General features: G+C 33.9%; 1 protein-coding gene across 5 annotated transcripts; it reads left to right on the forward strand.

Annotated features, from left to right (window-relative positions):
• Positions 1–229: 229 nt before the first annotated feature.
• Positions 230–26,862, forward strand: LOC126831163 (sorting nexin-25). 5 transcript variants are annotated; one of them, XM_050561848.2, is made up of 24 exons: positions 237–275; positions 1,208–1,297; positions 1,627–1,882; positions 2,684–2,844; positions 3,926–4,057; positions 4,631–4,815; positions 5,515–5,701; positions 6,285–6,358; positions 7,725–7,801; positions 8,830–8,946; positions 9,489–9,580; positions 9,976–10,015; positions 10,381–10,500; positions 11,254–11,401; positions 13,423–13,586; positions 14,071–14,217; positions 15,142–15,303; positions 16,218–16,334; positions 16,887–17,020; positions 19,126–19,197; positions 21,916–22,062; positions 22,480–22,661; positions 24,216–24,316; positions 24,941–26,862. In XM_050561848.2, exons 3-24 carry the CDS (start codon positions 1,655–1,657, stop codon positions 25,022–25,024), a joined length of 2,871 nt encoding a protein of 956 aa, XP_050417805.2. In that variant the 5' UTR covers positions 237–275; positions 1,208–1,297; positions 1,627–1,654; the 3' UTR covers positions 25,025–26,862. The 5 variants fall into 5 exon arrangements, with proteins under 5 accessions (XP_050417806.2, XP_050417805.2, XP_050417808.2 ...); XM_050561849.2 differs by lacking the exon at positions 1,208–1,297 and having other exon boundaries at positions 230–275; XM_050561850.2 differs by lacking the exon at positions 19,126–19,197 and having other exon boundaries at positions 258–275.
• The last annotated feature ends 77 nt before the right edge of the window (positions 26,863–26,939 follow it).

A 26,939-nucleotide genomic window follows, 5' to 3' on the forward strand; every position in this document is an offset into this window, starting at 1 on the left:
GACAAGAAGAGCAGCAGGGAGCATACATCATAGAGGTGGCATACATTCAGCTTCAGCTGATGTAATATATTACAATGATAATTGATTGTCCACTGTTGGACTACAGACTTTATATAGTTATTTCTAAATGTTTTAAAGAGAGATGATTTTCAAGATCACTACACAAACTTATCTTTACTGTATGCTTATCGTCTGCCAATTTGTATTTGGTGCTGTCAGTCACGTGACTATGTTTACTACATCCTACGTCATTTAAAGTGTCTGAAACAGAAATAGTAATAACTAATTTGTTTTATTAATTGCAATAGTTTAATTATAATAGTTGTACAGAATTAATATTTCTCCGTAGAAGAAAGAGGCACGCTAGATGTCATCATATAGTAATAGACCCATTTGCACACGCGCCTATAAACTAAAATGGGATATTTGTCAGGAAATCGGTCTACTTTCGGTTTATTTTTTTCTTAACTAACTATAAACTGGGTCCAAAACGAAGTACTAGGCGGGTCGGCAATGGGCCTATGGGGCACGCCAGGGGACCCATGGGCCACGCCACGGGACCCATGGGCCACCACGGAAACGCTCATCGGGAGCCCCACTCCCGCAACAAATGCCAGTTGTATACTGTAGAATGCAGTGAGTATTCTCGATATGTTAGTCAGCGAGTCGCATCATTACAAATGGCTCTCAACAGCATTCTGGCGCGCCAATTTTTAAATGTTCACTGAGTCTTAAAAACTGGATAGACCAGCTTAAATTTCTTCACACATTGCATCAGTAAATATGGAATGTGATTTGGCCCCACAGGTCTGAGCCCCCACAAGATTAATCCTGCCTTGTAGGCTACTGAATGGCGACAAAACATTAAGAACGTTCAAGAGTCTTTTTTGAAGCAAGCTACAGGAGGAAACCCTCACTGAAAAACCAGCATGTCAGCAGTTTTGCACTATCGTAGAACTGCATGTGTACGTACACAAATGAAAAAGAGCCTCTCATTATTCACTCATTAACAGATCTGTAAATTTCAAATCCCCATGACCACAGAAAGTACTAGATGTACGAAAGCACATGTATGTGCAATAGGGTACCACAAAGGAAAATAACGCATGATCACCAGTTTGTCTCGGATCTATTTTTATAAGGAACATATTTTATATCAGACAGGAATCAATTTTTTCTTACTATAAATCTATAAATCTTTGATTAGGTGTTATACTTCTATAAATGATGGAGCTGTGGTGACTGTGTGAGGACGGCACAGACTCAATAACCAGGTTTAATCCACAAAGTTGATTAGGTATTATATTTAAATACTGATAAAGAATTCTTTTAGCATCTACCATATTCTATTACCCAATATGTATCTCAGCAGATTGTTAATATGTATACATGTATATAATGGGACGAAAAACTGATGCCACATTGTACACATTGGCGTGTGTGTAAAATAACCCTGGACAGTTTGAATTTGATATAAGTGTAGGCTGTAGTGCCACTGTCAGGCCCAAATTCCCCTCATAGCTCATTGCATGACATATGTCCATCTTCATTAGCTCTGTCAGAGCAGAGAGGTAGGATGTTAAACACTTATTTTATTTCATAGATTCTTCTTTTGTAATATTTTAGGACATGGGTTGAAGTGAAATTTGTTATAATGACAAAGCCTGTGACTGTGTTGAGTGCCGTTGGGGGGCTATTTATAGCAGTTGGTGTATATTATGGTGTTTTATCAACTATGATCTATATAGGTGTTCATGTTGCTATAGCAGTAGTAGCCCTGTATTTCGGAGCACAGTGGAGTTTGATTCAAGGAAAGTCGTATAAACCTCCAGTAGTACCGAATCAAGTCAGCTATACAAGTTGTCTTATACAGAAAATGATGGTAAGTCAGCTATTCAAGTTGTCTTATATACACAAAATGATGGTAAGTCAGCTATACAAATTGTCTTACACACAAAATGATGGTAAGTCAGCTATATAAGTTGTCTTATACAGAAAATGATGGCAACAAAAAGCTTTCTACACTTCTTAGTAATGATGTGCCGATATGGGGACTATCGGTAATTAACTGATATCAGACAATGACAGTACAGCGAAACATATTGGCCAATACAGATAAATGGAACATCAATACTTATTAGATGTTTGACTTTTTCCCGAACAATAATATGCATAATGGCATCCTTATAATTGGACCATATATTTGTTTATTTTCAATTTTTATGTCATTTACTCACCAGAACATCTTTAATAAAAAGTTTATGTTGGAGTAGATTATCAATATATCCCAGGCACAACAAAATAAAGATATAATTTGATTGGATTTCAGTTTTATAATTTTACATGTCAGATAGCCAGCATAGATCGTATCACTACATGTAGGCTTTTGATTTGCCGTTAACGTTACTAAATTTTCATCGTATAGTAATATACAGTTTTAAATTAGATTATTTAAGGTAATATTCATGTTATATGATACCGTAGGAGCGAGAAGGAAGCAACCCTTCGAAAATAATCCAAAAATAAAATCCCTTAGCATAGCTCCGACAAGACTTTTGACGAAGGTCTAAAGAAGGTATTTATTCTGCCACGTCCTGGGCTGTTATATGTTATAGTTTCATACGTCAGATATAATATATATGTATATGTGACATATTCATATTTTATATTTGTTTATAAACAGGAGCAGAATGGTAAAACGGGTGATGTTTCACGTAAACTTGTGATATCGAGGAATATAGATAATATTATTCAGGAAGTTTTAGATCTGTGTACACAAGATTTTATATTAACATGGTATACAGACATCAGCTTGAAACAACAACCACTTATAACAGCTGTACAGTAAGGTTTATATATCACTCGACCCCCCTCCTCCTGTACAGCAAATTTTATATACCCTATTTTATATACCACTTGAGTCCCCCCTGCTCGCACACAATAAGTTTTATATACCACTCGACTTCCCCCTCCTTTCGTACAATAAATTTTATATACCACTTGACTCCCCCCTGCTCCTGCACAATAAGTTTTATATACCACTCGACTCCCCCCTGCTCCTGCACAATAAGTTTTATATACCACTTGACCTTGACCCCCCCTCCTCTACTCCCTCTCATTTTCTTATCTTTCTTAAAGGAGCTGACCACCCTATTTCTATATGCAATTGTCAGGTAGTCTTAGGAGTCTTTAACGTTGGAGATAAATCTGATAAACCCATAAGGTATATCTAGTGTTACACAAGCCTGGAAATAAGGCAACTGTCACTGACAATGTCAAGCACAGATTCAGGCTTTGTCAGGCACTAAACCTCTGGTGCCTGTCATTTTGTCTGGCACTGATTTGTCTTTTTTATTGATATTATTAATACATGTCCGGCACTAAGTTGAAAATGTCTGGTACTATTTCATTAATGCCTGACATTTTGTCAGGTACATGTAAAACCGTTATTTCCAGTCATGCTAGTGTCCCTGTTATGTACACGTAGGGGATCAAAACCACAAAACTTGACCTAATGACACCCCTTTTGATCTAAAATGCGCACTTACATGACTTTACCCACACTTACATAATAATAGATGTTTTCCACACAATATCAATCATATGCACCTTAGATCATTGAGTCAACTGGCGTGGTTTTGATTCCCAGCTTGTACGTGACAAGGAGAAAGATCGCCTGTCCAACCTCGTCTGTTTTCTTTGGGTCCTTCGGTATCCTCCCGCTGCTAAAGACCTCTACGAGCAAGTGATTATTTATTGATCCATAGTTAGTAACGAAATGACCTAGTATGCGCTGAGTGGACGTTAACCCCCCCCCCCCATCTCTCTCCCTCTCTTACAATATCAATTATATGATCTTTGAGAGGCATAAGTATGTGTTATAGTTTATTGATCAATTATATGATTGTTATGATATTTATTTCAGGTCAGAAATCTGGTTAACTATTGGTGAATTAAGTAGACGATTATCAAAGATTGATACAGTCACAGTTTTAACACAAGATATAGTTGATATACTTACAGATCATTTCAGAGATGTCCGTCTCGCATCTAAAAGGTACAGTAATTACAATTAGTTCAAATCAGAGATGTCCGTCTCGCATCTAAAAGGTACAGTAATTACAATTAGTTCAAATCAGAGATGTCCGTCTCGCATCTAAAAGTTACAGTAATTACAATTAGTTCAAATCAGAGATGTCTGTCTCGCATCTAAAAGGTACAGTAATTACAATTAGTTCAAATCAGAGATGTCCGTCTCGCATCTAAAAGTTACAGTAATTACAATTAGTTCAAATCAGAGATGTCCGTCTTGCATCTAAAAGGTACAGTAACTACTAAAGGTAAATTTAGGACTAATCTATGGTTCAGTTTTACTTTTGATAGTTCAGATGCTCGTGTAGGAAGGAAACCAGAGGGCCATAGAAAACCCACCAGATTGGTACGGGCGACCCTACTCCATGTCACGTACAAGCGAGGAATTGAAAGCACACCACTTAACTCAATGACAGACCTTGTGATCCAATGTGCACGCATTAACCATAAGGCCACCCAACCCTAGTTTATGTCAAGTTATGTCAAGTTCTCTCCATCCCATTCAAAATTCTAATCTCATCTGTCGTCATATTTTCAGACCCAATATGAAACCTGGTGAAGAGGTACCAAAATTTCTTCTTCATCCGTGGCTGGTAGATGAGAAATCTGAACTGGATTTTTTACGTAAGGTTTGTGAAACGTTACTGGTGACTCTATTACCTCATCACTACGCAAAAAATAAACAGATACGCCATCTATTGAGAGAAATTATTACATCATCAAGTAAGTTGGCTTGTTATTGTTTGTTTATATTTCTGTTCATTCCATTCTCAGAAAAATATTTTCTAAAATCTGCAACTATTAAAGATACATTAGTTAAGAGTTTAATAAAGAGTTGGTCATTGTTGCTATAATATTTCAAAAATAGATGATAAAACAAGAAAATATTGAAAATTTAATTCAAATTACTTCATTCTCAACCAAGTTATCATTGTTTGTAGTTTTGACAAGATGTGTGCACTATGGTAACCAGGGCACTGGAATAATCGGGACTTGGCCCCTCTTTCCCATTTTTACATTAAATTTTTAATGGCGAACCGTTTCAATTTAGTTAAAATCTCGAGTATCCGATGGCATCGAGAGTCAATTATGGTCATGTTTGTTAATAAATGTCTAAGTGATAGTTTATATAACATTTCAGGCCTAAAGAAAGACCTGCAATAGGCAGATTTAGCTCTTGCATAATGTATGTTTAACTTGAATATCTAAAAACGTGCCTTTTCATATGCTGGACCTTTCTACTCAAAACATTCTTGTTTCAAAACCCTGATCTGTAAATAATTAGTGAATATAACAACCAAGAACGCCTTAGAAACTGTTCTTTAGTATTAAGAGGATAGTAAAAAATATTTTGTCAAAAATTGGCTGTTATATAAGATTTGATGGAATTAAATAACAGCTGATTCTTTTTTAAATCTCCAGCTCTAAAACCTGTGATAGATCTACTTTGTGATCCAGACTACATTAACCAAAAATTATTAGATTACTTAAAATATCGGCAGAAATTATCTGAAGATACACGTCGAACATATACCTATGCACCCACGTATGAAGATTTCGTTAAAATGATCGCAGCAGGAGATGATATTGAACATCTCAAACAAATTAGGTCAGTAAACCTTTTATATCTACTGGTAAAAAATCATGAATAAAACAATATAATGCCCACATAAACAATCAGCATATTCTAACACATTTGATTTCACTTACATCGTTTTCTTGTCAGATGACTATCTTTGAAGAACATTCAAGACGTTTAAATTATATCGTTGGAATGCTGTACTGTGTTTTCACGCACCCATAATTTATAAACAGGCTGCAAAATGAAACAAAACTTACTTATTATTTTGCAGAACAGAACAGGTGTTCGTTGAAGTCAATCTGACATATGTCTATTACAGGAATAATGTCTTACAGGTGTATATTACAGGTTTAATATCATATCTATTACAGGTATAATATCATGTCTATTACAGGTATAGGTATAATATCATATCTATTACAGGTATAATATCATGTCTATTACAGGTTTATATTACAGGTATAATATCATGTCTATTACAGGTGTATATTATAGGTATAATATCATATCTAATACAGGTACAATATCATGTCTATTACAGGTACAATATCATGTCTATTACAGGTATAATATCATGTCTATTACATGAATAATATCATGTCTATTACAGGTACAATATCATGTCAGAAATAATGCAATCAACGACTATAAATAATATAAAAAAAGCTAAGGGATTGAAAATAGGTATGTCATTGTTTACATATTTCTTCCCTATTTTATCAATAATATAATGAGCTGTTGCTTATTCTTCATATTTTATTCAATATCTAGTACTCAAATAATTTCAACCAGGCTGACCTTAAAAATATCTTTGTTTCACCAAACCCGACCCACAATCGAGGAGAAGGGTCGGTAGGTCGGTTTTTTTTTCAGATTTTTTTTTTAAAGTTAGAGAAATCAATACAGAAAACTTATTAGCTGTATACTACAGATTCATTAATTTTGTTTAATGAATTTGGGGTCTGACGTAAAAAGTAACGAACTGAAAGTTTTTTTTATTAAACTTAAGAGCTAATTTGACAGCTTAATAATTTTCCGGGTGGAAACATTCGTCTTCTTTATTCAATTGGCAAAAAAATAAATGAGTGAATGACATCGGGAATTTTTCGTGATGCCCGACTCGCAAACGATTTGCCACGAACTTGAAGTGTGAAACTCCTTCAACACGTTTTTAACGATACTGCGGGTTGTGCCTTCATTTTTCTCGAAAACGGATATTGAAAATATCGTCGTCATGTTTAAAACTACGCACCACAGACATAGAAGCAGAATCATTTCGTGGGAATGGACGTGTATTCGTCTGCAACCATTTTGTTGAGAAGCGACACCTATGACGCTTTCGTCTTGATCAACCAGTTTCAATAATGAATCAAACCATAGCCATAGTAAAGGGAAATAACTCTCGTGATATATTTCAGGTTGACACACAAAATAAAATAAAAAGATCGTGGAAAAGTGCAATAAAATAATTTAAGTCGGGGGTGATTTTAGTTAGTCGGTCGCGTTAGGCGAAATAAAGATATTTTTAAGGTCAGCCCCAGGCTTAACCAATAGTATTAATCATTTCATTTATAAACAGCTACTGACAGTTACCCTGATGTTATTAGGGTAAATGGAAATCTACTGTAACCAAACAGTCTTGATTATAAATAACAACTCAGTTACCTGATGCTAGGTGGGGAACTTTTATCTACTACAAATAAACAGTTTAGTTTATAAACAACTACTGACAGTTACCCTGATGTTGTATGGGTAACTGTCATCTACTGTAAACAAACAGTTTAGTTTATAAACAACTACCTACAGTTACCCTGATGGTGTGAAGGTAACTGTCATCTACTGTAAGCAGTCTAGTTTATAAAATGATTGGTACCAAGAGTGCTGCATTGTGGAAATTATTTTGTCTAGATAATGAATAAGATATAGAGAATCTGTAATGGCTGTACTTATTAATACGTTGTTTGAATGGATATGATTTACTAATTAGTGTTACATACATAATAATCAATAACTGTTAGATTGTATATCAGTATTTCTTTTCTGTTATCAGAGAGAGAAAGTGCACCTAAGGGTCTGTCGAAAGGTGAATTATTAAAAGCTCGAAATTTAAAGAGATATATTAACCAGGTAATATTAAAAGCTATTAAAACCGGTTGATATTTTTGTTTTATTATAATAATCGCCATATCACATATGTTCATTAGGTGAATGTCTTGACTTAATTTGATGATTAACATTTCCCACTAAGCCAAAGGCTAAGCAGAGATAAGCAGTTTGATTTGTTCAGTGCTTTGGGATATGATAACTCTGATTCTAATTGATTAGCATTTTCTGTCTATTTTATTTTTATAAGCCATATTTTTATTCAGATTTGTATCTGAATAGGGATTGGGGAACAAGCATAGCCTATATTAAACCCCTAGTCCGGATCACAAAGTAGATCTGTTTGGACCAAGTATGGATAATCAGTTTGATTGCTTGATGCTTTACAAAATGATAAATGTGCAATTCATTTTGTGGCATCTATTTAGTTTGGGATTGAGACTGGGGACCTCAGCCTCATTGTTGTCTTGTTTAATTTTAAACTTGATGCTGCTCTGATTGTAGCCTCGGTCACCCAGAACCTCGTAGTCTTCAATGTAAGGAGAGTCTGGGTCTGTTGTCAACATTGAACAAAAACAAAAAGTTCCATTGCCCATGTGTAACCGAGAGGTTTTTTTATATGTGGTTGATTATCCAGTAAATTTTGCCAAGTCAAGTAATTGCGCCTCTTCCCAAAATAAAATCCCATTATTCATGCATTATTATAAACAAACATGAATTGTGACAACGAATTAGGATTCATTAAAATTCATACTATAAAAAAATCAAGAATTTGGGATATTGAACAAACAATGCAAATAGTTTTTCTGAAATGGCATTCCTTATATTAATTTATAGGCGTCAACATCTTTGTTTTAGGACTAGTTACCTCCCTTAGACTTTGTTTGTTTTAATGTAAAGACCGGATAATCTAGTCAATGACCTATTATTCTCAATATTCGTAGAATATTTGTCTAAATGATAGACACTACTCTGATTGATATTAAACAATACAATGATTATTTGATAGTTTGTTGTATATTTATATAGTTTGTTTCTATATTTCTATATAGTTGACAGTAGCTAAACAACAGTGTGAGAAGAGAATCCAGTCTCTTGGTGGTCCAGATTATAAATCATATAATGATCCACGTGATGAATTACTTGACCAATCACTACCTGGACAAACGGTATAATTTATTTATTTAAATTCATACAAATAAAACTTCTCTTATTAAAGCCCTTTGTTGATCTTTCTAAAACACGACAACATTTGTTGTTAAAGGCCAATTCATTGATGTAAGATGCAAGCGCAAATTTGCCTGTTGCAGGTCTTTTTTGGGGGGCTTAAAATGTTATATGAATTATTATTTATACATTTATTAACATGACACGCTCATAATCAACTCTATGGGGCATTGGATGACTCTGATTTTAAGTAGATTAGAACACCGCCGTGATTTAAAAGTTTAATGATAAAATAGACAATCAAGACTTGGTCTCGATTGTCAAGTACATTTGCTACGACAATAAATAATCTACGCTACATTTTGTCAAAGCTTCAAACATTCATAACTTCGCTTAGAATAAAGTAATTTCACTGAAATTTTTAAATATATTCATTTATCATTATCTATTTTTGAACTTTTATAGCAAGAACGACCAGTTCGTTATCTAATTCCTACATAATGCATCTTTAATTTTAGATTTTAATATTTTCTATTATTTATAGGTTCTCTCGTTTAATGTTATAATGGATATAACCAAGGCTAGAGAATGTTTTATGAAATATTTGAAGAAAGATGGATGTGAATCGTTACTAGGGTAAGTTTCAACAAATTTTTATTACCTTAAGCTTGAATCCAGATTTGACTGACATGCTCTCTTGTTGACTTCTAAATGACCACCATTTTAAATCGAAACGAATCCAGACCATTATGTGAGTGTCCATATACCTACATTTGTATCTTAAACTCTTTAGGAAACAAACTAAATAGATTTTGAAACTCTACAAGGTCTGCGGTTATGGTCATGGCATATACTTTTGTATACATATTCTGTTTACTGTCGACATAGATGTTAGTAACAATAAAAACACTAAATGAGATTTTAAAGATATTAATGCTCTTTATGAAAGAACCAATTTTAATGCGACCAAGAAATCTCTGGGTTAAATAAAATAAAATATGAATATATATATATATATTTTTTCAAATCAGGTTTTGGAATGCTGTTGAAGATCTGAGAAGTTCCAACAAGGTACAATTAAAATAAATTCAGATTACCTTATTACAGGGACAGCTGTCTAGTCGTTCGGATGGGATGAAAAAAAATGAGGTCCTGTGTGCACATTGACATGCACGTAAAAGATCCCTTGACAGTTGAAATTTGATATAAGAGTAGGCCATAGTGCCGCTGCCCTGGCAAAATTTCCCTCGTAGCACACTGTTTGGCCTATGCCCGTCTTCATTAGCCCAGTTCGGAGCAGAACAGTAGGACGTTAAACCCCATTTCATTTCATTTCTTTTAAAGGTCCAGGTATACACCGTCTCATACAATGTACCATGTCACTATTATTTATTTTTGAGTTGGGCCATTTTAACCTAATTAATTGTTTTTTTTAGCAACAACGTCACCAGCTAGCCAGTGAACTTTACCAACAATATATTGCTTCAACATCAACAGCTGTGAAATTAGATAAAACTATTATTAAAAATATGGAACTTTTTCTACGCGGGGATAAGGTACAGAATATACAATCTTATTATTAAACAATTAATTTCAGCTCAACGTTGACGACTACGAGAAAGGGTCAAATATATAAAAACTCTTAAATATGTCAGCAATTGTCACACAGTCTCTGGAGGTCTCGAGTACGCTCCTGGTGTTAGCTGAGAAACTTCGTCTGGATTCCCCATGTCAGTGATGCAGGAAGAGGACCTGACAAGGACAACTATTTAGTCATTTGGATGGGAAAAAAACAAAATCCCATGTTCAGATTAGTGTGCACATAAAAGACCCCTTGATAGTTGGAATTTTGTGCCACTGTTTGTGCAAAATTTCTCTAATAACAAACTGCATGGCATATGACCGTCTTCATTAGCCCAGTCAGTGCTGAAAAGTAGGACGTTAAACTCCATGTTTTGTCTTTCATTATCTTGTCAGTGGTGCAGGATGGAGAGCTTGACAAGGATGGCTGTCTAGTCATTTAGATGGGACAAAAAAAACAACATTCCGTGTTCACATTGGCAGTATGTAAAAGAACCGATGACAGTTGGAATTCGATGTAAGAGTAGTCTGTAGTGCAGCTATCCGGGCAAAGTTTCCCTCATAGCACACTGTATGGTGTATGCCTTTCTTCATTATCCCAGTCAGTGCAGAACAGTAGGATGTTAAACCACATTTCATTTTATTTCATTACCACTTGTCTTTTAAGTATATTTTAGAATAATAGTACAGTTGAACCATCTTTTTATATTATCTGTTTTTCTGTACAGGGACCTGAAGCGTTCTATGATGGTCAGAAACAGATAAATACACTATTAGAGGAGAAATATTATCCTTCATTTATAGTCAGTGACAAGTATCATCAATATATATCATACCTACAAGATAGAGATATTATAATAGACGAATCGTCTAAAGGTAGGTACTTCCAGTGATGGGATTTCGCCATATATTCTGGACATGTCCAACGCTATTTTTCAAAAATCCTAAATTGTCCAACCAGGAATATACCCAATCGGACATCAAGACATGGTGAATAATATTCAAAATTCCAAAATTAATATAGTGTACTGAGTGTATGTCTACCACTCCTGATTATCGTTGATAAAAGGCTGGATTGATTGAATAATTAAGAGATCAATGTATTTACCGCTTATACACCTACCTTGATTAATTACTTAATCTGCCTTGATTGACTGACTTAAGCCAATTCATCAATCCAATCCTGAGCAGAAGTCAGTGATTATAAACTTAATCTATGTGATTAACTTGGGGCTTTCTCAATTGTCGGACATTTTAATCTCCATGATGTCAGTCGAGAACATGTAGAAACTAGTAATATATGTCACATACCCTATTATTTCCGTTAACTTGTCACACACACACATGGTTATAATTCAATAACCAAAAACAAAAGTAGAATTCTCACGAGAGGATTGTAATTACGAGAGATGTAAACGTGACAATCATCACATCGAAAATGTCGGAGAAAAGATTCTATTTTGATACATATTCTCAGGTTTATGACAATATTTTGAATAGAGTTTATGTTTTTTGAAAGAAGAAATAAGCTGAGAAATGTCGACAAATGTATTTCGATTGGAATAGTGTACATGTAAGTAGTTAATTGCTTTACACGATAGCACATGTGATCAGAGTCACTCGCCAGTACCATGGCCCGAAAAAGTACTAAAAAATACTGAAAAATACACGAAAAAGGACTGAAAATACAGAACAGAAAAGGTTGATACTAATTACCAAACAAATCTGAAAAACCCTATATATTGGAACTTAGATCCATATTGATTAAATGAAATGAATTAAAAATAAATATGTTTTTATACGCCCACATTGAAATGTGGTCGTATATTGTCATCGCCCCCGTCTGTCCGTCCGTCCGTTAATATCCGATTGACTTTAAATTTATATGCAGTGTTCAAGTCCATGAAACGAAGAAGCCTATTGATTTTCATCGATTTCTGATAATTACTGCCAGAGTTATGGCCCTTGATCACTTAAAAAAACCTTGTGGACGCTCTAGAGGCTAAAGTTAATATCCGATTGACTTTAAATTTTTACAGTGTTTAAGGTCATGAGACGAAGAAGCCTATTAATTTTCAGCGATTTCCGATAATTACTGCCAAAGTTATGGCCCTTGATCACTTCAAAAAATCTTGTGGACGCTCTAAAGGCCAAAGTTAATATCCGATTGACGTTAAATTTATACACAGTGTTTAAGGTCATGAGACGAAGAAGCCTATTGATTTTCAGTGATTTCAGATAATTACTGCCAGAGTTATGGCCCTTGATCACTTTGAAAAATCTTGCGGACACTCTAGAGGCTAAAGTTAATATCCGATTGACTTTAAATTTATACACAGTGTTTAAGGTCATGAGACAAAGAAGTCTATTCATTTTCAGCGATTTTCGATAATTACTGCCAGAGTTATGGCTCTTGATCACTTCAAAAAATCTTTTGGACGCTAAAAAGGCCAAAGTTAATATCCAATTGACTTTAAATTGATACACAGTGTTTAAGGTCATGAGACGAAGAAGCCTATAGATTTTCAGCGATTTCCTATAATTACTGCCAGAGTTGACTTCAGATTGATACACAGAGTTTAAGAGCTTGAGACGAACAAGTATATTGATTTTCAATGAATTTTTATGACTTGAACAGCTAAATCCATGATATTAAAAGTTTTGTATACTAAACGTTAGCATGGGGCAGAACTTTATAAAATCCAAACAAATTCTAATCGTTTTCTGATAATTACTTCATGAGTTGTTACTCTTAATCAGATTTTAGTGTATTATAAATGTTTCAATACCGAAAGAAGTAAAAATATGCGACAATACTTGTTGACTGCCCGGACGATTTAGCTGCTGTGGGCGTATGTTTCGTTGCCTGGCAACCTATCTTTATGATATATTTATAGATAACAATGATATATTTGATGATGATGATATTGATGAGACTTCAACTAATTTTATTGATCAATCGTATCATGCTAAACAAACTCTGGATTTACTCGATGAAAAGATTGTCAATAAATCACAGGCTTTACAAGCTTTCAAAACATCGCAAAAACCAGATGAAAAGGTAATGAATTTCTCTCTTGTCTCAGATCTAGATTGTCTAAAGTCAGATTGTCTATTTTCATGATGCCAGACCTATATTGTCTACAGTCAGATTGTCTATTTTCATGACATCAGTCCTAGATTGTCTACAGTCAGATTGTCATGACATCAGACCTAGATTGTCTACAGACAGTCAAATTCTCTCTTGTTATGTTATCAGATCTAGATTGTCTACAATCAAATTCTCTCTTGTCATAATATCAGACTTAGATTGTCTACAGTCAGATTGTCTCTTGTCATGATACTGGTATAATACCAATGGCTAATTTGATCAAATAGAATATACCATGTTCGTTTCTTAAATAATGTGCTTTTGTTAAGTGGATGTTAAACTCACTCTTATTTTACTTTCTTACTACCTCAGTGAAAAATTCATTTATTCGTCTGAAACATTATTTTATACGTAGTAGAGAATATTGTATGTTTGAATTTTCTTTGGTTAATAGATGAAAAAGGTTGAAAAGGACATGGAAACAGACTTAACACAACTAAAGTTAGAAAGACGTCAGTTAGAATCACATATAGCTAGAACCGAGAAATGGGTAGAATATCAGGGTCATTGGAAGGCAAATGTACAGAGTGCCCAGGTTGAGGTACGTGACTTATGAGAAGTTATAATTGTGGTTAATATGAGCATATTGTATAGCTTCTGGTTGTCTCGGGGACTATAACATGATAATGTGTAGAAGCTATCGATCCAGACAGTCTGGAGCAACAGGAATTATAATTTAATACATCAACACCTGTAATTATACATACATTATGCAAGATGTCATCGCTAGCCTGCGATGTTTATTGGATTAGGTTCCGATTTGCTGTTCGACTTCCATTCATGATTTAATCATGAAATGAATAATCGAGACTATGTTTTTTATCCTACCGACTTTAGTAATGATGATCAAGGCTAGGCCAAAAATTCAATCGCTAAAATCTCGGTTCAGAGTGGATCAATTTGACTGAAATTTTCAGCAAATTCCCTTTACATTATCTAGTTTGTAACTATTATAACTGCCAGCTCTTACCTTATCTCCCATAATGTATCTTTAATTACTATCAGTTTACCTGACAACTTCCCCTGTGACGTTAGTGTTCTATATTTATGTATCACACTTTTGTTGTTGAATAATTGACATTAAATCTGTTAAAATGAGAACATTTGACTTGATGTATAATTTATACAAGAAATGTGTTATGACAGTTAATTTGTGCATCAAGTATAAAAAATCATCATCATATATGTATCAAGTTAACCCTTTAGACCCTGGTACATTTGAATATTGACTATCCAGTTCCCTGAAGAAAATTAAGAGAAGAGTGTTTTGGTTCATATCGGTACATCCCTGAACAGACCGAATTATCGGATCATTTACTAGTTAGTGGAAGCAACACCATGTGGCGGGTTGGGGAACCCTATCTAGGGCGTTTTCAGGTGATCTAAGAGCTAAAGGGTTAAATTATTTTCTTTGTAGTTAAAATGGTCTATATTTTACATGTCTTTAATTATTGTTCTTGTCCAGGTTGAAAATCAGGGAGATCGTTCTACACCATATTTCGTTCTTGTTGTTCATCTGTCTGGTCATGATCAAGGTGAAGGTCATGGGTTAAGAGACAGTGTACAAGGTTGGGTCGTATCGAGAACTTTAGAAGAGTTTCAGACTTTACATCAAAAACTTGTACAGGTAGGTAATCTGGTTGCCATGGATTTAGAAAATTCATACAGGTAGGTAATCTGGTTACCATGGATTATAAAACTTGTACTGGTAGGTAATCTAGTTGCCATGGATTATAAAAATTATACTGGTAGGTAATCTGGTTGCCATGGAACATATGACCTGTTTTCAAAGATGTAGTATGTAAGATTTAGATACAGACCTGACCGTTCTGGCTTTGATAGCTAAAATAATTCATTCAAATTTCTTTATTCTGAACAAATTTATGAGTGTTAGAAGATATAACATTGATTGTTTATTATCGTAGCCACGGTACTGGATAATCGTAACTAAGTCTTAATTATATATACATTTTAAAATTTTGTGGGCGTTATACTTCATCTCGGCCATCCGATGGTAGAGAGATGATTATGGGCTTGTCATGTGAAGAAATGTCTAAATAATAGTTTATATAACATTTGAAGCCAAAATAAAGACTTGCAATTTGCAGATTTATCTCTTTTAGCTCTTTTATGTCTGTTTAAATAGTTATTCATCTTTTGGACAGGTCTGTTGAGAATTTTGATGAAGCAATTAAGAATTCATATTACCTTGCCTGATGTGACTCTACTCTACTCATACCATAGGTTACATTGCCTGACTCAACTCTGACATGACTCAACTCACTTCACATTTTACCCTGACTGACTCAATTCACACTACCCATGTTATCCTGACTGAGACTCAACTCTAACATGACTCAATTCACACCACCCATGTTATCCTAACTGACTCAACTCTAACATGATTCAATTCACACCACCCATGTTATCCTGACTCAACTCTAACATGACTTGACTCAAACCACACATATTACCCTGTCTGATTAAACTTGGTGTCACTACTCAACAATTTATATGTAAATGTTTGTTGTTGTTTTATAGATAGGACCTTGGTTAAGAAAGAAAGAAATACCTACTACTAGTATGAATCCATTCCGATCATCAGTAGACACAGCTTTCCTTGATAAAGCTAAAACACAGTTAGATGAATATTTAGTGGTAAGGTTTTATATATTCTAGGATTAACTAGTTTCTTACACAGCCTCATAGAAGATTTTAAACTAAACAATCTCAGATATAGACCTAGTGAACTGATTTTAAAGGAACTGACACACATATGAAGGAACTATTCCAAATATAAAACTAATGAACTCATTTTAATTGAACTGCCCCAGAAATAAAACGAATGAACTGATGTTAAAGGAACAATCTGAGATTTGAAACTAATGATCAGGGCCCTTATTCACGAAAACTTAAACTAAGATAAAATCGAAATTTTAAGAAATACTGCAATTCGATTGGCTGACCAGTAAAATCAATTTGCATATATCCAATGAAGTTTCAGTATTTCTTAAAATTTCGATTTTATCTTAGTTTAAGTTTTCGTGAATAAGGCCCCTGATTTTAAAGAGGAACCTTTAACGAGAAAAAAAATTGAAACTGATTTTATATAAAATATTAACAATAACCCAATTTGGAGCAAACTGAACTCCTTGAAAACCAATTCTGGCTGTAATTCATAGTATGTACAATGTTGACAATATATTACAGGCTGTAATGAAAGATGAAAGAATGAACCAGAGTGAAGCCCTTTATTCATTTTTAACACCCACACCTGAATATCTTCAACAACCTGTTATAGAGAAAAAAAATAAATTCTCTGGTTTTGTTAATTTGATGAAAAGGTAAGATAAAGGTAGATAGAACCAGTCCTGGCAACTGAGTTAAGTTTACCAGCCACTGTTAGTTTTACCAGTCAGTCATCAGTGTGTGTAAATATTCTGTCAACTGAGCTAGTTTTACCAGTCCGTTAGAGTGTGTAAATATTCTATCAACTGAGCTAGTTTTACCATTCCGTTAGAGTGTGTAAATATTCTTTCAACCCATGAGTTAGTTTTAAAGGAGAACATCAGCTGTTAATATTTCATTCGTGAACCTTTATTAAAATAATTTTAATATGGCACAACCTCCGGTTTTAATCTAAATATCAAACTGTTTAACCTGTAATTAACAAATTAACATGATGATTGTGATGTCATACAGGTAAATGTATACAGGTACTCTGCAGCTGTTCTATGAGCTACAGAGATCAGAATAATCAACTGAAGTTTTATTTCTATTTCACATTGATTGGAATCTAGTATAGCATGTAAAGTTTTATTCATATTTCACTTGGTTGTTGCACTTGAAGTAAATTACACGATTTTAAACCTGAACACTAGAGTATGGATAATATAGTATGGAAGTGTTATATTAAGTATTATATGGTACACATTAAATAACAACTTTTTCTATATTTATTTTTCTTGTTCTGTGAACATATTTTTTCTGCATCTGGTGTTGGTGGGGCTCTAGAACTGTTCTTTTCTTATATTATATTCAATAATGGTGGCAGGGCTTATTACTATAGTATTTATATATGTCAACATGGAAATGTGGTCGTATATTGCCGTCGCACCCATCCGGTTGTCGTCCACAATTTCTTGTGAACACTCTACAAACTACATTTATTGTTTTGAAATTGATATATGTTTTTTACATGAGTTATATGACGTAGCATATCTAATGTCAATAATTTCCGTTAATTTCTTCTGGAGTGTACGGCCTTTGTTTCACTTTGTTCTACTTTGTGAACGCTCTACAGATAAAAGTTATCTTCTGATCTATATGAAATCTATATGTATCATTTAGATTAGTGAAATGAAGAATCCTATTGAATTTCAGAAATTTCCGTTTATTATGTCTAGAGTTATAGCCCTTGTTTCACTTTGTTGAAACCTGTGAATGCTCTAACGACACAAGTTATTTACCAATCTGTATGAAATTTATATGCATCATTTAGATTAGCAAAACGAAGAATGCTATATAATTTCAGCATATTCCGTTAATTACTGCTAGAGTTATAGCCCTTGTTTCACTTTGTTGAACCTTGGGAATGCTTAAATGTTATCATCCCATCTGTATGAAATTTATATGCATCTTTTAAATTAGTGAAACGAAAAAGCAAGTTGTATTTCATCAATTTCCGTTCATTAACATAGCGTTATGACCCTTGTTTCACTATGTTGAACCTTGTAAACGCTCGAACAACAAAAGTTGTCATCAATTTCAGCAATTTTCATTAAAATACTTTCATAGATAAGACCCTTGTTTCAGTTTATAGAATCTTGTGAACCCTCAAACAACAAAAATTATAATCTAATCTGAATGAAATTGTCTTGCCCCCAATTACATGTACCTACCAAAGAATAAATATGCGACAACCCTTGTTGACAGCTTGGACGATTTAGCTGCTGTTGGCATATGATTCTTCTAATAATTAAATAAAATAAATCCCCAACATTTGATAAATTCACTGGCAAACATTTCATGGACTTTAAAGATACCTTGATTTAACTATTGGCCAACCTCTCAATGTGACCTCTTGTCTATATTAATTTAGCATTAATAATAATCTTAACATAAATATCTTGTACTCAGTAGTTTTAGCATCCCTATGATAGTGACAATCATTTTAGTGTTAATAAGATTTTGACAATAATTTTAATGTTAATATGATGTTCAAAATAATTTTAGCGTTAATTTGATGTTGAAAATAATTTTAGCATTGATATAATGTTGAAAATAATTTTAGCGTTAATATGATATTGACAATAATTTTGGCGTTAAAATGATGTTGACAATAATAATATAATGTTTTAGATTGATGTTGTAGTGTTTATATTGTTGCTAGGGTGATATTTATGTTTATTGTATTGTTGCTATGTTTATTTATTTCTGCCATCTGTAGCCTCCCTAAACGATCAGAGTCTAAATCATCAAGTACCAGTGATGACGATTTTCTCTTTCTTGGTGATGACAGGTATTTCTCCTAGATTTCATTTCTCCATCTTGACCTTCCACTATTTACCTACCCTTGATAGGGATTGAGCTATAAGTGTCTTAGTACTGGATGATTGAGACTGAATACCACATCAACAGTTTAATAACAGTCTAATTGAACATATATCGAGACACATTCCCATGAAAGTATTTATAAGGTAGTTATTTCCAATATGGGGGTTGGGTGGCCGAATGGTTAACGCATGCGCGTTGCATCATAAGGTCTGTCATTGAGTCGAGCGGCATGGTTTCAATTCCCCACTTGAACGTGACAAGGAGTAGGGTCGCCTGACCAACCTTGTGGATTTTCTCTGGGTCCTCTGGTTTCCTCCCACTGCTGAAGACCCCTATGCGCAAACAAATTAATGAACCATATGTTAGTCCCAAAATGTCCTAGTTTGTGTCAAGTGGATGTTAAACCCCATTGCTCTCTCTATTTCCAATACAAGCATGGAATTTTTGGTATATATTGAAAGTAGAGACACTCAATCTTACTAGAAAAATACTGGATTGCCTGAAAAACCCACATGGGGTGTGCACAGGAAAAAAATGTAAGGGTGTCCTTAAGTAGCAGCATTTCTCCTCGAGTGACGTAAGGAGCGCTTCTCAAGTGTTGATTTAATGGCCAACTGGAAAAGTTCACTAGACTCTGCAGTCTTCGATATTTATGTTAAATAGACAACAACTAACGATAAATACAAGCTAATAATGGATTCTCCCTCAATCAAGTCACATGACAGACAAGGCTTCTTAAAGTTACAATTTCATATTTTTAAGTTATATTTTTAAAATGTATTAAAATAAAGCCCTAAAATAGATGGTAACTATAAACAGTCCTACCTTGTTAAAGAATAATCCTATTAATCCTATAATTCACTATTGCCAGTTGAAAAAATCGGCAAAAATATCATTTTCAACTTCAAATTCAAACGTTTGAAGATAGCTATTCCATGGTGGGGAATAGGAAAACAAGGGAGGTAATTGTGTTATTATTTCCAATGTGACGATTTTTAAGTGTGAGAAAGATAACCTATGATCGTATAATAGTGAGTTGACAACCTATTGAGCAAAAGACATGGAAATAATTATGTTTTGACTTTCTTAGAAAATATGAAATTGTAACTTTAAAGTAGATGGGTACTTTTCTTGCAATTAAAATGTTTTGAGAGTGATATGAAGCAATAATTAATGTAAAACATTCACATACCCAGGTCATTTGAGAAAAATATGTAGATGAATGTTGACAGTGGTAAGGGTTAGATCTTTACTTAGTTTGACCCTGATCCAATTATACGACAATTATAGTCCAATCCTTATCAATGACATCCTCTGTATTCCCAGTGGTCTCATTCCGTTCTACTCCGCTATACCCTGGGTTCATTCATGGGGTATTCACGTATTCAAATTATCAGCCCTTGATCGTAGCTTGATTCTACGAACCAATCAAAACACAGTTTACAAACCAGTCTTGACTTCATTGCTTACGTTCACAACAATATGGTTGCTTGTTCGCTCGATTATGAGAAAGTTTGCAATTTAATATAGAAGAAGTGACATGCTCACAAAAAGATGTCCTAAAGATGTTTTTATGTCAGGTTTCTTTTTATGTATTTAACAATTTTTTTGATTGGTCAATAGAAATAGTACAGTCATCAAGGGCAGATAACTTGAATACATGTCTTCCCCCATGGATGAACCCAGGGGTTAGTGGAGTGGAATGGAATAAGGCCACTGGGGACACTAAGGTTATATAAATGATAGTCAGTCAAACAAGGAGAAGGCCAAGATGATATTCCCAGGCAGCCATTATTTAATTTGTTGTTTAATTTATTATTCAGTGGCAGCCATTACTTAATTTGTTGATTTATTTTAATGCTTTTACTAGAAATAGTTTTTTATGTTCAACAAACCATGTCATATAAAAAAAAGTGTGTGTGAAATAGGTCTATTTAAGATCTGCTCCCACTGAATGGGTGATACAGGAGCAAATTGCCACAAAGGTTTGAGTATTTGATTTGTCTGGTTCCTATTTCTTATGATACTTTATATTCCAGTCTGCCTTATTTTACTTTATTTATTTCTGCATTCCTACTTGTATTATAGAACATTTATTCCTAGAAAACAAGAAATCTGAGGTTGATTTAAATTTCTCTTTTGTGGCTACATCTATACCGATGTATGTTTTATAAATATCTTGCCTAAGACTGGCTGAAGCCAGTCAATCTTGGCATGTGAACACTCGGTGACTGCTAGCTGACAGAATGGTGTATCAAATGATCTCCATGGAAGTTCATATACCGTATGGCAGTTAGTATATCTTGTTATAAGATGTACATAATAAAGTTTTTATTCCAACTTTTATCTAAGGCTAGAAAAGAGAGATATAAATAAAACAGGGTTTCAATACACTTCAATTCACCACCAATGCTGTCAAACTGTTTAATTGCCTTTCTATCTTTCTGCTTTCCCTTTTTTACTCCCTAAGTTTTTTATTTTATATCTATATTTTTACCTTATATATTACTGATTCAATCTTCTCTTCATTTTGTTTAACTATTCTTTTTAATATACCATAATCTTTAAAGCTTTTCGCTATGTTTTGTTCAGCGAAATTTTTAATTTTTGGTTTATCTCAGTCCAGTTGTTAATAGATATAAAATAATGACTCAATAACTATTCTGTATGTTTGTTTATCCAGCAATAAAGATGACATCAGTCGGGATTCTATCGCCAAACCTCTCTACAGATTTATGAATGAAGTTTTTGAGTTACGTGGAATGTTTAAGTGGCTTCGTAAAAGTTTTATAACTTTTGTTGAAGTAACTTTTGGTCGCTCCATCAATAGGTATGTATCTATTCATGACTTGTTTATGTAAGGCCTATAAAATCTTCAGTTTCTTCAACAAACTTTCAGAATATTCTGATTCTCAGCTGAATAAAAGTTCATTAAGCAGAGAGAGAGAGAAATGAGATTTAAGGTAAACATGACACAATCTACATGTAAGTCATTTTGGGACTTATATATGGTTCAATGTTATTTCAGTAATTCACTTGCGCATTGGGGTCTTTAAGCAGGGGGTGGAAACCGTAGGACCCAGATAAATTCCACGAGGTTGGTCAGGCAACTCTACTCCTTGTCACATATAACCAGGGAATTGAAACCCCATCTATGGAGAGAGAGAGAAATTAGGATTAATGTCCACATGACACTAACTAGGTCATTTCGGGACTAACATAGGAATTTGTTTTTTTTTAATTCCAGGCAACTCCATGAAACAGTAGATTGGGTGTTTTCCGAGTCCATGATAATTTACTATATTCAGCTGTTCAAAGATTCCATGTGGACAGACGGTAAATTGGCAGACTCAGCACCACCTAGAACTGATGAAGAAAAAATGGCCACCAGAGTAGCAGCAAAAGAAAAGTTTTTGGCAAACGTCCCAGGTAAACTGGAAACAGAATTTCATTTTTAAAAATTTAAAGTTTCTTAGTCCTTTTAATTTTTCTTTAGAAAGATATATTCACTGAAACCTATTTAGATCATCTGTTGGACACAATCAAGAATTGAGCCTTACAAAGATTTCTTCAATAGATAAGGATTACACACATGTTGAGAAGAAACAGAAACACCAAACATCTATAGACCATCAGGAACTGAGCCTTACAAATCATTCTTACTGTATGGGGGTGGGGGGGGCAATGGTTAACAAGTTTGATCATAATGTCTGTCATTGAGTCAAGAGGTGGGGGGTTGGATGGCCGAATGGTTAGCACGTGCACGTTGTATCATAAAACCTGTCATTGAGTCAACTGGCGTGGTTTCGAATCCCCAGTTGTACGTGACAAGGAGTAGGGTCGCCTGTCCAACCTCGCGGGTTTTCTCCGGGTCCTCCAGTTTCCTCCCACTGCTAAAACCCCTACGCGCAAGCGAATTATTGAAATAAAATTAAACCATATGTTAGTCCAGAAATGACCTAGTTTGTGTGGAGTGGAGGTTAAACCCCATTTCTCTCTCTCTCTCTCTCTCTCTCTCTCTCTCTCTCTCTGAGTCAAGAGGTGTGGTACTGATAAGAAGTAGGGTCACCTGTTCAATCTCTTGGGTTTTCAAGTAAAATAGATGGCGTTATAGGTGGTTGAAAAATATGAAATAATTTTGAAGTTAATGTAATTTAATACAACAATTAGGACAGAAGACTTTCTCTAAAAATATTTTATTGAATGACATGTCTCTTGAATGACATAATTAGACATTATAGCTAGAATAAGGGCTATATAAGGACCATGTTTGACAGTGGGCAGAAACCTATCTCCAAAATGTATTGGTTACAATAGGGGCAATGACTGGACAGTAAGGACATGATTATAGACATTAGGTACAATAAGGGCAATGGCTAGACAAAGGTCATGGTTATAGACATTAGCTAAACTACAGACGATGCATTGTGGGACATGATTAGACATTAGCTACAATATGGACAATGACTAGACAAGAGGACATGTTCATAGACATTGGCTAAACTATGGGCAATAAGGACAATGACTCGGATGACTCCTGTAGCATACCATAATGAATTTTAAGGGTAGTAAATATAATGATTTGGTAGAGTGAACAGTAATTGCATTCCATAGATATGTCCACTTCTAGTTTTAAAGCAGATCTATAAAAAAATTTCCTACTGGGGGCTGAATGGTTAAGGCATGCATATTGGATCATAAGGTCTGTCATTGAGTCAAGTGACGTGGTTTTCATTGCCCGCTTGTACATGATAAGGAGAAGGGTTATCTGTTCAACCTCGTGGATTTTCTCTGGGTCTTCTGGTTTCCTTCCACTGCTAAAGACCCCTATGTGCAAGCTAATTATTGAAATAAAATTGAATCATATGTTTGTCCCGAAATGACCTAGTTTGTGTTGAGTTGAAGTAACATCTCTCTCTCTCTCTCTGTCTCTCTCTCTCTTTCTACTGTTTGTAAATACAGTTATATTATTTCCCTTGACAGATGCTCTGAAGAATTTAGTTGGTGAAGATAATGCTAAACATGGTACCATTAAAATGTTTGAAGTTATGCAAGATGTCAGACTCAACAAACAGATCTTCTATGTAAGATAGTTTCAATTCAATCCTTCCTTTAAATGTTTGAATCTGTAGCAATTGCTAGGTTTGATTGTGAATAGAGTATTAATATACAAACTATGGTTCTTAGGTAGAGCAGCCAATGGTGAAACGTTTGAATCTATGGCGGTGGCTAGCTAGGTTTGATTGTGAATTAAGTATTAATCTACAATTTATGTTTCATAGATAGGGCCACCAATGTTGAAATACAACTGGTCTTTTGTTCCACTGTTGACAGTTTAAGTCACTCATAGAATTCTAATTTCAAACTAAAATTAGTATACAAACCGATTTAATCTTAGTATTTAGAAACGGAAATTTCATTGTATAGACCATATTCCATCACTAATGGAATAACCCTCTCATCTCATCTCATCACCTTCCCATAAGAATTGTGTTGTTTTAATGTGTTTCTCAATACCACCTAAAAGATTAAAGATTAGCATCCGCTTTGAATGCTCAACAGTTTCATTAACTATGTCGACATCAGTCTCAAATTGTTCTGTATGTCAAAGTTTATTAAAAGTATTTTTGTATATTTCAGAGTTTATTACAAGTATTACAAGTATTTTTATGCTTCAGAGTTTATTACAATTTTTTGGTATATTTCAGAGTTTATTACAGGTATTTTTGTGGGAATTATGTCCTGAGCTAGAGAATATTAAATCTCCAGTAGACCCAGCACCACAGCTATAACATGACAAAGAATCACAGCCAAGGGGATGGTGAATGGTTTCCAAAGACATTCTGTACTGACCAACCATTTTACATTCCACAAACTGTTTTCATTAAATAAGTGCAATACCTGTTAATCTGACAGATTGTGATAATAATTCAATGCTCAGTCAGATTAATTTTGATTTTAAACCTACTTGTATATTGAGGAGATTTAATGGTCAGCTAGATGGATAGGTAAGCTGTATGAATAGTTTGGTTGAGATTTAGCTGTTTAATAAGCTGGCTGGTAATTTTGCCGTTTAATTAGTTGGTTGGGGATCTGGCTGTTTAATTAGATGGATGAAGATCGAGCTGTTTAATTAGCTGGATGGAGATCAGACTATTTAATTAGCTGGATGGAGATCTAGCTGTTGAATTAGCTGGATGCTGATTTAGCTGTTTAATGAGCCAGATGGCGATTTAGCTGTTTAGTTAGCAGCTTTTAACGCACTCCATGAAATTGTTTATTGCTGTATTAATTTGACTTCCTTCTACTTTCGGTTATAAATTCTGTGATCTCAAGTGATATAAATGCTAGCTCATTTTTTTTATATGTAAACGGTGTTATTTTATTTACAGAAAAGGCCTGTGTTGTCTCTCTATTTAGTTTTCTTGATTGGGACTGGTAGAATATGAATATAATTAATATTTTCATTGTGTTATTACTGTGGTAACTGAATCAAATGTTGAACTGTCAAACTTTCATTATTATCCAGATATTGAGGAGTTCCTAATTTCTTGTAACCAAAGAAAAACTAAAAGTATTACATGTAAAATAATTGTGTTATGAATAATATAATTCTGATTAGTTTATTGTATTATTATATTACTATGGTTACTTAATTAATATTATGTTATTAACGTAACCATTTTGTTATTAATTTATAAATATAATTAATATTTTCATTGTGTTATTACTGTGGTAACTGAATCAAATGTTGAACTGTCAAACTTTCATTATTATCCAGATATTGAGGAGTTCCTAATTTCTTGTAACCAAAGAAAAACTAAAAGTATTACATGTAAAATAATTGTGTTATGAATAATATAATTCTGATTAGTTTATTGTATTATTATATTACTATGGTTACTTAATTAATATTATGTTATTAACATAACCATTTTGTTATTAATTTATAAAAATCAACCATATGCAAACATGAAGTAACAAATTATATAATGGTCATATACACCTATTGCATCTTACAAAACTCCACATTTTTCAAATACAACATTTGAAACCTCTAATTCTTCAATTAGTTAACCTCCAAAATAACATTTGTTTAGAGTTAGTGAGGTTATCCAGTGATAAACTATGGGCATTATTCAAGTAGGTACTGGAGCTTAAACTGTTAGGATAACTAATGATGATTAATGGTCTGGATTAAACATCAAAAAAAGAAATCAAATGGAGTTTAATATCCTACTGTTCTGCTCCAACTGGGCTAATGAAAACAGGCATTTTGCTCAGACAGGGCACTACAGTCTACTCTTTTTTCAAATTCCAGCTGTCAAGGATTCTTTGGCGTGTACACCAATGTGTACATGGGGCCTCTGTTTTTTTATCCCATCCGATCAACTATGCATTGGTTTAGCTTCACATAAACCAATACTCATATAGTGTCCTAATAACAAAGACTGTAAGGAAAGGTTTTTATACCACAAGACAAATCACCATATAAAATAAAGGATATCAGCAAAATTAGCTTGAATCATTTTGAATATTTTTTTTAAAGTAAGGATGCACCATTGGCATTTTACACGAAAATATCAAATTTTTATGGCTTAATCCAGGCTAATATTTAACATTTAATTAATACCAACACTAGGTAATTTCCTGGCTTGGATTTAAAACGGGTCTATCATTAAATTTTTGTGGACAACAAAATGGCGA

Source organism: Patella vulgata, chromosome 8 (assembly GCF_932274485.2).
Source record: "Patella vulgata chromosome 8, xgPatVulg1.2, whole genome shotgun sequence".
Taxonomy (NCBI): domain Eukaryota; kingdom Metazoa; phylum Mollusca; class Gastropoda; family Patellidae; genus Patella; species Patella vulgata.

Excerpts from the sequence above, each read along its gene's own strand:
- LOC126831163 (XM_050561849.2), top strand. The coding sequence starts at position 1,655 with ATGACAAAGCCTGTGACTGTGTTGAGTGCCGTTGGGGGGCTATTTATA. Across the intron at positions 7,802-8,829 it reads TAAAGAGATATATTAACCAG|TTGACAGTAGCTAAACAACA; the intron begins GTAATATTAAAA and ends ATTTCTATATAG. Across the intron at positions 10,016-10,380 it reads ATCTGAGAAGTTCCAACAAG|CAACAACGTCACCAGCTAGC; the intron begins GTACAATTAAAA and ends TGTTTTTTTTAG.